This window comes from Neoarius graeffei, chromosome 19, assembly GCF_027579695.1.
Source record: "Neoarius graeffei isolate fNeoGra1 chromosome 19, fNeoGra1.pri, whole genome shotgun sequence".
NCBI classification, from domain to species: domain Eukaryota; kingdom Metazoa; phylum Chordata; class Actinopteri; order Siluriformes; family Ariidae; genus Neoarius; species Neoarius graeffei.
The window spans coordinates 39,867,561-39,885,427 of NC_083587.1; the positions used below are offsets into that span (position 1 = coordinate 39,867,561).

Here is a 17,867-nt window from a genome sequence, read left to right on the forward strand (position 1 = left end):
CCGTGCACACCATTGTTGTTCAGTATTCTCCTGATGGTGGACTCATGAACATTAATATTAGCCAATGTGAGAGAGGCCTTCAGTTGCTTAGAAGTTACCCTGTGGTCCTTTGTGACCTCGCCGACTATTACACTCCTTGCTCTTGGAGTAATCTTTGTTGGTTGACCACTCCTGGGGAGGGTAACAATGGTCTTGAATTTCCTCCATTTGTACACAATCTGTCTGACTGTGGATTGGTGGAGTCCAAACTCTTTAGAGATGGTTTTGTAACCTTTTCCAGCCTGATGAGCATCAACAACGCTTTTTCTGAGGTCCTCAGAAATCTCCTTTGTTCGTGCCATGATACACTTCCACAAACATGTGTTGTGAAGATCAGACTTTGATAGATCCCTGTTCTTTAAATAAAACAGGGTGCCCACTCACACCTGATTGTCATCCCATTGATTGAAAACACCTGACTCTAATTTCACCTTCAAATTAACTGCTAATCCTAGAGGTTCACATACTTTTGCCACTCACAGATATGTAATATTGGATCATTTTCCTCAATAAATAAATGACCAAGTGTAATATTTTTGTCTCATTTGTTTAACTGGGTTCTCTTTATCTACTTTTAGGACTTGTGTTTAAATCTGATGATGTTTTAGGTCATATTTATGCAGAAATATAGAAAATTCTAAAGGGTTCACAAACTTTCAAGCACGACTTACAATGAAAAATAGTAAGAGTATAGAAAATAAGCTAAAATAGACTAAGACAGATAAAATACAAGAATAAAAGTTACAGTGCAGAGTGAGGAATGAATCAAAAGCCTCACATCTGATTTCATAAAAGGCAAAGAAGAAAGTATTCAGCCTTGATTTCAAAGAACTGAAAGATGCAGCAGACACAAAGTATTTTGTATTGATTAATGTGGGAAATACGCTCAGTATAATATGGATTTATCACAAAAATACATGTATGTATTTATTATTTTGAAAACCCACCAGCCGACTGATCTGGCACGTTTTAATTGTGCAACAGTAATGACGTAAATAACGGTGCAGTGGACTAGTGTCCGAAAGTGTTTTTTTTTTTTTGTTTGTTTGTTTTTTTAACCAGTGAGCTCATTATATAGTCCTCCATATAGAATTCCCTAGATAGTGAGTAGGGAAAAGTGAACGAGTGAGTGATTTCGGACGCAGCTGCAGTCTGCGCCAGCCATGACTGAAGTCTATGAGTCTTCCTGTGATATGAAGTTCACAGTTGAGTCTGGTGTAAACGTTACACGGTGAACCAGTTGGACACTGAGCAAACAGGCTGCATAATTGTAACGTTATTATATATTATGGTTTTAAATGTAGTTGCAGCCCTGTGATGACCTGGCGACTTGTCCAGGGTGTACCCCGCCTTTCGCCCGTAGTCAGCTGGGATAGGCTCCAGCTTGGCTGCGACCCTGTAGAAGGATAAAGCGGTTAGAGATAATGAGATGAGATGAGATGTAGTTGCTTGTGTATATAAAATGTATTCAGTTTGAGTGGGTCTTTTTGGAGTTTACACTTGTGTGCCAAAAAGTTCTCTGAGCATTAAAAAGGGAGCGAGAAGCTCAGGGTTGCATTTTGATGGACATGTCTCACTCAGGTAGTGTTGATTCAAATTTTGGTTACCCCTGAAGTCTTATTGACACAAGCACCATGACAAATAATTTTTGATACCATGCTTAGTAATTTAGGAATTATCTGCTGTTGAATTTGCTGTTGAATTATTCGAATGCACACTAATTGTGACTCAATCATAGCTGCACAATTTAGCAGTAGAAAGATGTCTTGTTCGATGTCAAGCCAGAATGTTACTAAGGTTTTGTATTTAAATTGAGGAGGATGAGGAGGAGAGTGTTTTTTAACAGACTAGGCCAACCACAGCACAGTATTTTTCCCAGTCATTCTGTGTGTGTGTGTGTGTGAGAGAGACAGAGAGAGAGAGAGAGATACTTTTCATCAGAAAAGGAATTCTTACCTTCACTCATTACCTCCCTAGGGTGTCTTCGCACAGTGGAACACACACACACACACACACACACACACACACACACACACACACACACACACACACACACACACACACACTTCTCTGTCACCCTTTGGACTTTCAGAGTCAGTGTCTGTCACACAAACTTCAACCGAGAGCCAGACACATGCATAATAGGCAATACATTTTCCTGCGACCAGACATTTCTCAGCTTGTAGGTTGAACTTCAACTGAATCTGATCTAAAAAAAAAAAAGTGTATTCCGATCAGTATAATAACACAGTTATTACTGTTAAATATCCCTGAAGAATATGCAGAAAATATGAAGGAAGCAGAACATGCATTCTCTTAAAGAGAATATAAAATGCTTACAGTCAAAAAAGAAGTGTTTACAGGTATGTGTTTACAAACCAAAAATGGAATGGGGAACCCCCCCCACACACACACACACACCCCGCAAAACCTCATTGAATCCCACTTTATGTTTCTTGGCTTCACCCCCCCTTCATTCAGAGTATAACCCAAATCAAAGCTGGACAAACAGCCGAGCGTCGGTGCTAATAAGCCAAGGAAGCCTGTGTTTGCTAGAGGACTCCTCACTTTGAACACAGCATAATTACCAGCCCACACAATACTTACTGGTGGGTCAATGACAGTTGAATCATTCTCCTGTAAAACAGTCCAGATTTCTCACAACTTTATTCCCAAAACATATTGTTCATTTGAATAGTTATGATTTTTCTTTGGTCATAAACAAGTGCAGGTTGCATTAAAAAGTTCAGGTTCTCATAGTATACAGATTCTTTGAGTCATGCTATTTCTGATTCCTGAAAAACATGCTCTCACACACACACACACACACACACACACACACACACACACACACACACACACACACACACATGCACGCATGCACACGAGCTTTATTTGAGAAACTTTCAGTAAGGTGTTTCTCTATCTCTGATCACCGTCTTCCCACTCCTTATTTACAGTAGAACGATGTCATGATTTCTTATTTGTAAGAATTTCCTTAAACTTATTATGATTTGGGTAATGGGTAGTGTTGCATGTTCGCCATTTAGAGCCAAAATAAAATTCCAGTGAATTTGCTATAATATTTGGTTCAGTCATGTTGTTATTATTATTATTATTATTATTATTATTATTATTATTATTATTATTATTATTATTATTATTATAACAGGATAAGCAGCTACAGATAATGGATGGATATTATTAGTATTAGTATTTTTTAAAATCTCTGTTTCCTACTGGCGACACTGTGACTTCCTTCTAATACTTCTCGTGCTTTCTCCTCCTCTTTTCACTTTCTTTTGCCTGTTTATTCGTCCTCTTCCCAAGTTCTCAGGATTTCTTTCTCTCTGTGGCAAGGTGCTTTGGTGTTGAGAGGTGTCAGATAAAGGATTTGGGAGCAGGCTTGTGATGAATGCAGTGCTGTTCTCTTCCTCTGTCCAAAGGGAGCCGAGAGAACAAGGGCTCATTGTAAAATAAATCATCTCGAACCCAAAACCATTATGTGCAGCCCATGACTTAAACCTAATGCACTTATCTAATACAGTTAGTAAGATATAAACTGCAGTATAAGCGTTCACAGTGTGGCAAATAGGGGTGTTATGGTTTGAAATTTTCATCGTATGACAACCTAGTTTAGAAATATCATGGTGACCACAGTGCTTTTGAAATCAGTAATTTAAAAACACACAAACCAGTGGTGAAAATTAAAGTAATTTTTCTTCCACAAAATATTTTTACAAAATCCTCTTTCGACATCCTTGTGTACATATACTGTAACAAAAACCAAAGGGGAACAAAAAAAGATTAAATTCCCTGATTGTTCTTCCATCTGTGGGATAAGATTTCTGGAGATACGTCTGTAAAGTAATGTTGCCGTCTGTAGTAATTCAAATGGGATCAGCATTCTCTGTAATCCAGAAATAGAAGTAAGTGTCTACATGATGTACAAATAGTTGCCCTACTACATACACCTCTTTATTTGCCTTAAAAGACATGAATAGCATGAAATTGAGCCAACAGAAATTTGTGAATTAATAAGTGATTTATTTGACGACGCAGAGACTGATGTGGATGATGCCGATAATAAAAGTGAGAATTCATTTCACATTGTAAACATATAAAATTATATTATAATCGTTAAAATTTGCCATTGGTGTTTTTCCACTAGAGCGGCAGCTACAATTATCGACAGTCCATAATTATCAACACCTTTTCAGATTTACCAATAAAAAGCAATTTTGCAAAGGTGAGTTTCAGTTAAAATAGTTATTATTGGTTAATTAATCAACCGGAAGACCCTCCCCTCGCCCTTTGAGCTTGTCGTCTGATGACACGGCTTGTTACCTGAGATGGAATTTTTTTAGCACGATCAGCAATTTGAGGAAAACCCGGACGTTATCATCGCAGTTAAGCACGGTGGAAAGACCATGGACACGTTTTTACTTATCAAATTCACCGATATTTCATGATCTCCTTGTCGACACCTACAGTGGTGCTTGAAAGTTTGTGAACCTTTAAGAATTTTCTATATTTCTGCATAAATATGACCTAAAACAACATCAAATTTTCACACAAGTCCTAAAAGTAGATAAAGAGAACCCAGTTAAACAAATGAGACAAAAAATATTATACTTAGTCATTTATTTATTGAGGAAAATGATCCAATATTACATATCTGTGAGTGACAAAAGTATGTGAACCTCTAGGATTAGCAGTTAATTTGAAGGTGAAATTAGAGTCAGGTGTTTTCAATCAATGGGATGACAATCAGGTGTGAGTGGGCACCCTGTTTTATTTAAAGAACAGGGATCTATCAAAGTCTGATCTTCACAACATGTTTGTGGAAGTGTACCGTATTATGGCACGAACAAAGGAGGATTTCTGAAGACCTCAGAAAAAGCACTGTTGATGCTCATCAGGCTGGAAAAGGTTACAAAACCATCTCTAAAGAGTTTGGACTCCACCAATCCACAGTCAGACAGATTGTGTACAAATGGAGGAAATTCAAGACCATTGTTACCCTCCCCAGGAGTGGTCGACCAACAAAGATCACTCCAAGAGCAAGGTGTGTAATAGTCGGCGAGATCACAAAGGACCCCAGGGTAACTTCTAAGCAACTGAAGGCCTCTCTCACATTGGCTAATGTTAATGTTCATGAGTCCACCATCAGGAGAACACTGAACAACAAACGGTGTGCATGGCAGGGTTGCAAGGAAAAAGCCACTGCTGTCCAAAAAGAACATTGCTGCTCATCTGCAGTTTGCTAAAGATCACGTGGACAAGCCAGAAGGTGATTGGAAAAATGTTTTGTGGACGGATGAGACCAAAATAGAACTTTTTGGTTTAAATGAGAAGCGTTATGTTTGGAGAAAGGAAAACACTGCATTCCAGCATAAGAACCTTATCCCATCTGTGAAACATGGTGGTGGTAGTATCATGGTTAGGGCCTGTTTTGCTGCATCTGGGCCAGGACGGCTTGCCATCATTGATGGAACAATGAATTCTGAATTCTACCAGCGAATTCTAAAGGAAAATGTCAGGACATCTGTCCATGAACTGAATCTCAAGAGAAGGTGGGTCATGCAGCAAGACAACGACCCTAAGCACACAAGTCGTTCTACCAAAGAATGGTTAAAGAAGAATAAAGTTCATGTTTTGGAATGGCCAAGTCAAAGTCCTGACCTTAATCCAATGGAAATGTTGTGGAAGGACCTGAAGCGAGCAGTTCATGTGAGGAAACCCACCAACATCCCAGAGTTGAAGCTGTTCTGTATGGAGGAATGGGCTAAAATTCCTCCAAGCCGGTGTGCAGGACTGATCAACAGTTACTGCAAATGTTTAGTTGCAGTTATTGCTGCACAAGGGGGTCACACCAGATACTGAAAGCAAAGGTTCACATACTTTTGCCACTCACAGATATGTAATATTGGATCATTTTCCTCAATAAATAAATGACCAAGTACAATATTTTTGTCTCATTTGTTTAACTGGGTTCTCTTTATCTACTTTTAGGACTTGTGTGAAAATCTGATGATGTTTTAGGTCATATTTATGCAGAAATATAGAAAATTCTAAAGGGTTCACAAACCTTCAAGCACCACTGTACTTTGTTTCTTACTCTTTCATTTGACAGTCGCCGTTTTGTATCTAAATATGTGTTTGAGAAGTCACGTGAGGTGTCGATAATAGTGATCACTTTCACCGGTGTCCACCATTATCGACATCCTGTGGAATTAAGGGACATTTACAACTGTTATGAATCGATCTTTGTGCAACATTGTTGAAGTAGATATACTTTAAAAAAAAAGTGCTGTGATTTATAATTTTTTTTTCTGATTCATAACAGAATGGAATAATTATAGAGTATTTGGGATCCTATTGCAATAAATAGAGTTAGACCAGAATTAAATTCCTAGCGGATAAAAAATGACATGCTTGAAATATTCAGATTTTTCTGTTCCATTCGGAAATGTTTTTTTTTTCAGTTTGTTGTAAATATCTACCATATATTACAATATCAGTAGACATTTTATATTTTGGTTCGAGGAAGGACATGCGACTTTTGACCTGGATTTTCATTCGGTTACAATGTGAATTGCCTGTTGACATTTATTGTTAAACTACAAAACTAGAAATTAATACAAACAACAATGAATGATTAACAAAATGTGACTTATGAAAATACTTAGAAAGTGGGTAGAAAGTGGAACAAAAAGATTTTCTGACACAGGTTAAATATTATCAGTTTATTTGTTTACAAACAGTAGAATTACTTCCTCATTTACGTAAGCACCGACATCGATATATTTATATAAAAGATATTCTGTACTAAATATAAGTCTATGTAAAACACATTTTAAATAAAAACTGTTTTGTTAACTTAATACCACATACCGATTTTTTTCTTTTTTATAAATAATCATCTGGATGTCGATAACTGTGGACAAAGGTGTCGATAATTGTGGAACGGTGTCATGCGATCTGATACGCTAAGTAATCGGGAATCAATTCATTTTTTTTCCCAGTGGAAGCTTGAGTAATTATTCATGCACAATTTACATATTGAAAGTCTTTTCTACTTTTGCAATGGCCAAAAGATCGTTAAGGTGTTGATAACTGTAGCTGCCGCTCTAGTAGATAAGATTATAAATGCAGAGGTTGGTGGTGTGTCTTTTTAGTGGCATTGCAGATCTGGAATCTATCCTGGGAACACTGGTTGCTAGCATGCATGCAAAAGAGAAACAGATTACAGTTCAGGAAATTGTGTATTTTTCAGATCTACATAACTTAGAAAACAGGAAAATTTAGCCAGGGAAAGGGTTTTTGTAGGCTGACACACATATTTAAGCAAGAAAAAAAAAATGTTTAAAATGCATTCACATAATAGTGAAAATGAATGCCTTAAGACAATATTTTTTTTTTTTTATGAGAAAAGTTTATTCTGTTGTTTGACTTTGATGTTTCATTTGCCACTGACTTTCAACTTGCTTTTGTCACTGGAGCGTATAATTTATGTTAAATTGATTTGCTTAATGTGCTTAAAATAAGAATCTTTTTTTCCTTGGGAGCAGTCTGAATTGTGGTATTTTAAACCTGGTTAATCGCCTCTCTTTCTGTGAGTGAGGATTATGGACAAGCCCACATGAAGAGAACACTCTCTCTCACAGCTAATTGGGTGTGGGACTCCATCAAAGTGAGGAATGAATTCTAATATGAAATTTTACATTTATTTTGGCACTGGTCAGAGGCTTTGAATGCGTTCTATTGTGAAGATCTTACTGGTATATGAATAAAAGGCTATTGTTTCCTGGAATTTACTTAAGAGCTATAAGCTCGTCTCTGTACTTCCCGCTTGATATTATGCAGTCCTTCATGAACAGTGTGCACTGTTGACCTTCACACTCTCAAGTACACCTGCTCTTTCTTCCCAGGCTTAGCAGCAAACAGGAATACATAATACGGTGTCAAATGGGGCGAAGTGAAGGCAGAGAAGGATGGCCAAGAGAAACAGGGAGTGGGTGGCAGCGGTCAAGTCAGGACATTGTTGTGATGGAAAAGGCTAATGGTCTTGATTGGTTTTGATTGAAGACAGGGATATGATTATTTGCTTTCTATTTTTGGTTACACTTATTCTTTTTCTGCCTTTTTTTTTTTACACATCCCTCTTTTACTTCTCACCTGTCTCCGTTTTCTGATCTTAGCTTCTTTGCCTTTTTCTGCACTTTCTGGATTGCCTAGGGATTGACGATTGGGGAACTGTGGGGTTCAAACACTCACAGACGGGCAGAGCCAATGCGCCCAAGTGTCAGAAGCCAGTCAATAACAGGCATAAAGGACTCACTGCATGTTTTCACTTTCCCTCTTGCCCTCTTTTGCTTCTTTCTCCTTCACTGAATGGGCAGAAACTGCTGGATGGTATAATGTAAAAGAAAAAGAGCTGACTTTGGGGCTCTATCCATCTGATCTTTCTTTGTTTCTCTGACAGGCTGTCAGTGCGAGTGCACATGCCTGTGTTCTCCACCTGGGCTTGAAATCGATTACTGGTTTGGCGTAGCTAGCCAGTGTTTTTTTTTTTTTTAAATTTTATTTTTTATTTAAAGAACCCAAAGCACATTTTAAAAAATATGTTTATTTATTTATTTATTTATTTACTTTGTGTGTTGGCGGTTAGATCGTTCTACATACTGTAATTGAGTGTTGTGTAATTATTCATGTTGACGTGAGTAAAATAATGGAAGGTTAATATGTTTTTGATAGGTATTGGGAAATCTTAGCTTTTTTTTTTTCTAAGCCCAGATTACTTCATTTAAGTTGTACTCCACGAATTCTAGAGTCTGAAAAACTCATTCCTTAAACAAACCTTGTTGCATTTGTGTGTCTAAACCCATACACCACCCCCATGATTTATAGAATATTGTTACACCATTTCACTCGGGACACAAGCCTTTAGATCTTCAATAGCTGTGTTGTAAGAAACAACCCGCTACCTCTCCACTAGTCTCATAACACTTACATTATTAAACATGCTTTTTATGCAGTTGAACTTTCGTGAATATCATTCAGATGCAGACTAAATATATTTACCAGTGCGAGCGAAATAAAAGAGAGCGTGTTTTTTTTTTTTAAATTTAAAGAACCCAAAGCATATTTTTAAAAAAAAGTTTGTTTATTTATTTATTTACTTTGTGTGTTGGCGGTTAGATCGCTGTACGTACTGTAATTGAGTGTCGCATAATTATTCATGTTGATGTGAGTAAAATAATGGAAGGTTAATATGTTTTTGATTGGTTTTGGGAAGTCTTTATTTCGCTCTCATTGGTAAATATATTTAGTCTGCATCTGAATGATATTCACGTAAGTTCAATTGCATAAAAAGCAAGTCTAATAATGTAAGTGTTATGAGAATAGTGGAGAAGTAGCGGGTTGTTTCTTACAGCACAGCTATTGGAAGATCCAAAGTAAAAATGTAGCCAAAGATGATTCAAGTACATTCTTTTAATCTTCGTAAATAAAAGCGCTTCAGCTTACCAGGAAGAAATTTTCAGATATTTTCCTTCCTTGTATTAAAATGCAATTCTAGTCTAATTCATTCATACAGAGCGCTAGCGACTTTTGAGATTCGTTCCTGGCTGTATTTTAAATCAATTGGCAAACCTGTAGAGCAGTTCAAGGGGTTCTTCTCTTCTTTTGGTGCCACAGTTGCAGTTCGAATGTGTCTTGGCTAAACCCAAACGAACCCCCCTCCAAAAAAAGAGCTTTAACTAACACAGAGCTTACTGTCAAAATAGAAAATGGCCCTCGCACTGTGATATTCCCAGAAGGAGCTTCAAACAAACCATCATTTTAGACAGATGTGAGTTTCTCACCTTGTAAAGTATCCCCGTAAGGTTTTGCCTTTGTGTGTTTTTTCAGTGTTGAAGGAGCAGTTTCGTATATGCAGCCCATACCCATCTGCAAACATACCCACTCACTCAAGCATGCAGCTAGTTCTGAAACCTCAAACCTTGGTTCTTGGGTTAAAAATCTTGAATGTCTCATGAAGGTTTTTTTTTTTTTTGCTTGGCCCCTACCATCTTGCCCCTACCAGTTAGCTTTGTTGGTAATGTTTCCACAGCAAGAGCTGAACTTTTTTTTGACATATCTCATTGATCTCTCTCATTTTCTTGGGTGGAACTTACAGGTGTCTCAGCTTTGATGCGGCACTAAGGAATGTGCAGTCACCATGGAAACACAGTCCCAGGCCAGTTCAACAACAGAAAAAAAAAAGCGGGCGGAGACCATCGTGGCAACCAGGAGATCCTCCCTGACCCGAACTGAGATCAGCGAGAAGGCTGTGGCTTCCAGCACCACATCGAACGGTACCGAGAGCATGATCATAACCTCACACGATCATCAAACTGATCTCCAAATCAAACAGCCTCAGTGACCCTTATTCAAGTGCTGCTGTAAATAAACTCCAGAGTTTCATATTTCCCTACTTCACCACCGTTAACCTCACACAAAGCCTTCTACTATACTGACACTCATTCACATGCCACCTTCAGTTTATCTTCTGGGTAAATCGCAATGATTCTGGCTTAGGAATCCATAAACTCTCACTGATGTGACATCTTAACAGTTAAAAGCGTAACTGTTTTGTCAGTTGTTTAATAATTAATGGAATAAGGCTAGTTCAAGAACTACAAGAGTCCACGCTGAAAACCACTCCTCCTCTCAGCCAAGCCATGTGAACGCTCTTGTTTTGTTTTCTTTTTGATTACACTTACCTGTTGCTCATTACCTCCTTAGTTTCCTGTATAAATGTCTCAGTTTGTACCTCACACTGCGATACGGGATTATATAATATTATAATATGAATATCACATTATGTGTTGACATGGGTGCCGCCGGGGGGGAAAGGTTAGAACAATTCTAGGGGCCCAGCACTGCCATGGGGCCCTTTAAGGGGCTGATAATATGCTTTTAATGATTTTAATAAGACTTTTGAAATAACAACAATGCAATATTCCATCTGGTAAAATGAGCTAATTGAACAAGGTTGTTTATTTCTTGAGTTCTTCAACATATTGTCATTTAACCCTCCCCCTTTTGCGAAATGGTACGGTCCAGTTCTGGTAGAAGCGCGATGTGTTAAATCTGTGTGCTGATCAGTGCAACGCTACTTGCTGCTGTGTCGCGGTGCAGCAGCAACCAGCCAGCCAGCAGTGGAGTGCGTACAGTCTATGATCGCTAAATATGAAGAGTGGCTGTCAAAAACGTAAAGAAAGGCAGCTGAAAGCTGAGAGGGACCGGAGAGGCAGGCAACTGGTCACTCAGTTTTTCCCAAAGAAAGGTAGCTATCGCTCACGTGTGTGTTCAAAATATTAGCGAATGGTAAATGAACAGTATGAACGTGGTTGGATTAGCCTATCAAGAGAACACTTTTACAGTTTGTACAGTGACATTTTTTCCATTTTAATAACTGAACTGACTTGTGTGATAAACAAGATGAAATGTTACGTTATGCTGGTGCTAATAACTAGTGCTAATAACCAGTTTCATAACTAATGGGGTGCCCTAAATATGCACAGATTCAGCCTCAGGGGGACCTCTGCCCTACCAAACCACTGAACCCCCCTTTGGAGAAGGAGGTAAGCAGCAATACAAACTATAAATGCTTTAGGATTGAAGTTTTTAATGAGCGAGCGCCATATACAGTTTTCTAGATTAAAGTGTTGCTAATGTAACAGACGTTGCGTTGTGTTGTTCACCAGTCTTTTTATTCTGAAGAAATGAGACACAAATACACTGCTGAGGACGGGCTGCAAACGTCCAGTGGCACTGGCGCTTACATTTCCAAAACGAACTGAAAGAGGCCAGCGCCTCGTTCCCATAACTACCTGCGCTCTTAAAGGGCCAGCGCAGAATTTCCCCACCACTACACACAATGGCAAGTGGAAAAAAATAAACCCGTTACACTAATAACGGACACCAGTCAAGTGTTTGACATGGTTACGTGTGTGGAATGTTCACACGTTCTAAACCATTGGTTTCAACCATTGGTTAATACATAAAATGTAATAACAAAGTCACAAACTCAAGGTCCATGGGCTATCAAAAGTCAAATAATGACAATAGTGCAATTGTGACGAGGGTGGGCAAAGTTGGGGGGCCCAAAATTCTAATCTTTCATGGGGCCCAAAATTTCTGGCGGCGCCCCTGTGTGTTGAAATGACCAATTCACATCAGATACTTTACATCAAGTGTCATGTGTAGTGTCATCTATACACCTGCACATTTATGCAATTATCCAACCAACCAATCATGTGGCAGCAATGCAATGCATAAAAATCACACAGATATACGTCAAGAACTTCAGATAAAATTCAAATTAAACATCAGAACAGTGGAAAATGTGATCTCAATGACTGCCAGAAACTGTTGAACCGCTTCCCACCTGACTGAAAGTGACCATTATTGCACAGTGGAGAAGCTTTGTGAAATATACTCATTACGGACAGTATTTTTTTTATTCAGTTTTTTCCCCCAAACATCAATAGAGTTACCTGTGATACTCCCGTAAGGTACAGTACCGTTCAAAAGTTTGAGGTCACCCAGACAGTTTTGTGTTTTCCATGAAAAGTCACACTTTTATTTCCCACCATAAGTTGTAAAATGAATAGAAAATATAGTCAAGCCATTTTTCTGGCCATTTTGAGCATTTAATCGACCCCACAAATGTGATGCTCCAGAAACTCAATCTGCTCAAAGGAAGGTCAGTTTTATAGCTTCTCTAAAGAGCTCAACTGTTTTCAGCTGTGCTAACATGATTGTACAAGGGTTTTCTAATCATCCATTAGCCTTCTGAGGCAATGAGCAAACACATTGTACCATTAGAACACTGGAGTGAGAGTTGCTGGAAATGGGCCTCGATACACCTATGGAGATATTGCACCAAAAACCACACATTTGCAGCTAGAATAGTCATTTACCACATTAGCAATGTATAGAGTGGATTTCTGATTAGTTTAAAGGAACAGTCCACCGTATTTCCATAATGAAATATGCTCTTATCTGAATTGAGACGAGCTGCTCCGTACCTCTCCGAGCTTTGCGCGACCTCCCAGTCAGTCAGACGCAGTCAGACGCGCTGTCACTCCTGTTAGCAATGTAGCTAGGCTTAGTATGGCCAATGGTATTTTTTGGGGCTGTAGTTAGATGCGACCAAACTCTTCCGCGTTTTTCCTGTTTACATAGGTTTATATGACCAGTGATATGAAACAAGTTCAGTTACACAAATTGAAACGTAGCGATTTTCTATGCTATGGAAAGTCCGCACTATAATGACAGGCGTACTAACACCTTCTGCGCGCTTCGACAGCGCATTGATACAGAGCTCAGATATCAATGCGCTGCCGAAGCGCGCAGAAGGTGTTAGTACGCCTGTCATTATAGTGCGGACTTTCCATAGCATAGAAAATCGCCACGTTTCAATGTTTTTAACTGAACTTGTTTCATATCACTGGTCATATAAACCATGTAAACAGGAAAAACGCGGAAGAGTTTGGTCGCATCTAACTACAGCCCCAAAAAATACCATTGGCCATACTGAGCCTAGCTACATTGCTAACAGGAATGACAGCGCGTCTGACTGCGTCTGACTGACTGGGAGGTCGCGCAAAGCTCGGAGAGGTATGGAGCAGCTCGTCTCAATTCAGAGAAGAGCATATTTCATTATGGAAGTACGGTGGACTGTTCCTTTAAAGTGATCTTCATTGAAAAGAACAGTGCTTTTCTTTCAAAAATAAGGACATTTCAAAGTGACCCCAAACTTTTGAACGGTAGTGTAGCTGGATATTTCTTTGTCCGATTCCTGTATAGGGAAGGTCCTCTAATCGGTGTGGTTTTACACATGCCGGAGGCACAAGTTCTATTAGCCACTATGGAACTTGTGAATCATACCTGCAGTGGTCTAATTTGGAAAGCATAACAGTAAAAATGCAGATTTGGAACATCAAGGCGTCCTGTAAGCATACTTCTTTGTAAAGTTCTGAGTTTAATTCTCGCATGCTTTCCACTCCATGCAAATTGTGATAGAGTGCATTTCAGAGATATACAGGGTGTTTCAAAAAATTTGATCTCACTTCACAATCTAATAACTTTGCCAATTCTTGTTCAATTGACCTCAAATTTTAACACCATGTATGGAAACAGGTCAAAATTTTATGTTTAATGTTGTTATCTTTTTAGGTATAGAAATGTCATTCATTGGAAAAGAAAAGGTGTTTTGTGCATTAGAGTACGCTCGAACACAGTCGAACAAGACTGTGCAGCATGCATTTATGAGAGAATTCTCGCAAAATGCACCAGCTGCAATGCAGATTTGGACATGACATAAAAAGTTCAAAGAGGAAGGCTGGGTTAGGGTTAGGCGGGCATATTGAAAATTTGTGAAATGGTTCATGGAATCCACATACCTTTGAATTTCTCATTCAAATTTTGAGGAATAAATCTTATATCACTCAACATTAAGCCTGTTCATTCAGTTTCATTTGCCTCGACTATGTAGTTTCTGGGATATTTACATCTCAAATAATGTCAAATTTTTTTGAAACACCCTGTATTTAGATGGAGAAGCAAGAGGAATCATAAAGAACAGAAAATTAGCACAAGGCAATATATTCATTATGACGGTTGAGATTCTGCCTTGCATAAAGACCTAGGGTAGCCCCATGTCTGTAAATCCTTCACCATTTCCCTTTTGACACGCGAAAAATTTTCATGAACTGTCTTATGACGGTTAGGGTAAATCTCTGTACCAAGGTTGGTGAAGGATCTACATATAGTAATACAGACTGTTAGATGGGCATTCTTAGCTGCTGAGTTCAGATGGAGAAGAGCAGTGTTTTTTTTTTTTTACCAGTTTATTTTATACCCTGCCACATTGTGAAAAGAATCAAAAAGAGTGAAAATATGTGACAAAGACGCTTGAATATTAGAAAGAGAAGGCAGTGGGTTGCATGCAGCTCCATCCATCCATTATCTGTAGCCACTTATCCTGTTCTACAGGGTCGCAGGCAAGCTGGAGCCTATCCCAGCTGACTATGGGCGAGAGGCGGGGTACACCCTGGACAAGTCGCCAGGTCATCACAGGGCTGACACACAGACACAGACAACCATTCACACTCACATTCACACCTACGGTCAATTTAGAGTCACCAGTTAACCTAACCTGCATGTCTTTGGACTGTGGGGGAAACCGGAGCACCCGGAAGAAACCCACGCGGACACGGGGAGAACATGCAAACTCCGCACAGAAAGGCCCTCGTCGGCCCCGGGGCTCGAACCCAGGACCTTCTTGCTGTGAGACGACAGTGCTAACCACTACACCACCGTGCCGCCCCCGGTCTGCAGTTATGGGGGATATTACATAGCTTTATCTGATAGCCTGTGCCAGTGGTTCTAGAGACAGAGCAAACAACAGAGATTAGAAGAGGCAGCCTTGTCTTTTTCCTCGATGCAAGTGAAAGGCTAGTGATTGAAATTTGCAAGTAAGGACTGAGGCTGTCGCAAAACTTTTATCCTAGAGATAAACTTCGACCCAAAACCAAATCTCTCCAGGACCAACCACAATTAGTCACTTTCCAGCCGGTCAAAAGTTTTTTTGTGAAAAAACAGCACAGTCTTCTGGGAATCAGCAATATCAACAGGGCACCTTGCAGCTTCAAATGCCACGCCTTTATTACATGGCTCATTCGAATACTCAGCAATAAAATCATTTTTAAACCAATAAAATCATTTTTAAATCAATATTTTGTGTCAAATTATTGATTTCTTTAGTAGTCGGGGTCCTGATCACCATGTTGGAGTTTATTTCATGATAATGACCGGCTCACTGTACATTATCCCTTATTAAAGTAGGCATATCCGGTGAAAATTCAATCCAAATTGCTTGAAACTGCTCTCACTGAATTCAGAATGGAATGCAGAGCAACATGCTTTTTACAGAATCAAAATATGTCTATTCGTTCTTGAGATATTACAAATCAAAGATTGAAGAAACGGCTTAATTTTTAGAAAGCTGCAGTAATATTATGTATTCGGATCACATGGTCCAAAATGGGCCTCATTAACGCATGAGATCAAATGTTTTTTCTTTATCACTTTCTTTACTTTTCAAGATATTTATATGGAAATTGGCAGGCCCATAGATGGTTATATACTGAATACAGACTTTGAAAAATTAGTAAAAACCAATTATGCAACTTTGTATTTAATTTGTGTTAATTATGCTAATTAGGTAAAACATTAAATCAGTACTTTTTCTTCTTCAAAGTTTCACCAAATGGCTTTATTTGTGCAATATAAAGCCGATCTTAACTCTCATTTATACATCAGAAAGAAGGAGAAATCAGTATTAATTATACAATATGCAGGGTGCTCCGGTTTCCCCCACAGTCCAAAGACATGCAGGTTAGGTTAACTGGTGACTCTAAATTGACCGTAGGTGTGAATGTGAGTGTGAATGGTTGTCTGTGTCTATGTGTCAGCCCTGTGATGACCTGGCGACTTGTCCAGGGTGTACCCCGCCTTTCGCCCGTAGTCAGCTGGGATAGGCTCCAGCTCGCCTGCGACCCTGTAGAACAGGATAAAGTGGCTAGAGATAATGAGATGAGATGAGATATTTCTAATACCCTCTCTGTGCTCTGTAGGCCTTTGTATTTCTAAGTAGGGCCTACTAGTGTTTATATGAAAGAATATAAATGATTATTTCAATTAATATTCACAGCTTTCAAGGTGAACCTCGAAGAAACTGTGTGAGCCACATCCAATAAACATTTCCAATTAATTGAACTGAAATAGACACTCGTGTTTCTGACTTCCAGTTTTTTAAAATATCATTCTGACCACTAAGATCTCAATATTTTTCATCAAAACAACTACAGTTATATTCTAAAATGATAATTTATTTATATGAATCAGTTTCATCTCATCTCATTATCTGTAGCCGCTTTATCCTGTTCTACAGGGTCGCAGGCAAGCTGGAGCCTATCCCAGCTGACTACGGGCGAAAGGCGGGGTACACCCTGGACAAGTCGCCAGGTCATCACAGGGCTGACACAGACACAGACAACCATTCACACTCACATTCACACCTACGGTCAATTTAGAGTCACCAGTTAACCTAACCTGCATGTCTTTGGACTGTGGGGGAAACCGGAGCACCCGGAGGAAACCCACGCGGACACGGGGAGAACATGCAAACTCCGCACAGAAAGGCCCTCGCCGGCCACGGGGCTCGAACCCAGAACCTTCTTGCTGTGAGGCGACAGCGCTAACCACTACACCACCGTGCCGCCATGAATCAGTTTGATTTGAAAAAATAAGTAGGTAAAGCTATGAAAACTCACTTCAAAGTCTCCCGTGAAACATAACGTCAAACTCAGCTGACGGAAAATTTTGCTGAATACGTCATCAGAAACAGTGAGAGAACATTCCTATAAAAGTTATCTGATTGATATTCATGAGTAATCCAGTAGAAAACTGATCAGAAGAGAGAGAGCCTGACCACTTTCCTGTGACTTAAAAAGCACCATCAGTTTCCCGACGTCCCGCGAGCAGAGCATGCACTCTGTTGTACCAACTTCAACCTGCTGTTACTCCCAAAGTACTGAACAGATCTTCGTGAGATAAATGTGTTTGGAAAGCAGAAATTGTAAGCTTTTTAATGATAGTATTCACGATAGAAAATATTCAAGAGTTAAGCAATAACAGATTTGGAAACTTAGATGAGCGTCTGCATGCACAATTTTCACAGCACGACCAGCGAGCGTCTGATATGCCTA

The 17,867-nt window shown here is 39.2% G+C and overlaps 1 protein-coding gene across 2 annotated transcripts in view; it reads left to right on the forward strand.

The window, feature by feature from the left end:
• gli3 (GLI family zinc finger 3) overlaps positions 1–17,867 on the forward strand; it is a 363,740-nt gene that overhangs the window by 59,484 nt on the left and 286,389 nt on the right. For both annotated transcript variants that reach the window (XM_060900066.1, XM_060900067.1), the window contains exon 2: positions 10,223–10,400. In XM_060900066.1, the coding sequence (XP_060756049.1) occupies positions 10,265–10,400 (136 nt within the window). In that variant the 5' untranslated portion in view covers positions 10,223–10,264. The remainder of the gene's footprint in view (positions 1–10,222; positions 10,401–17,867) is intronic.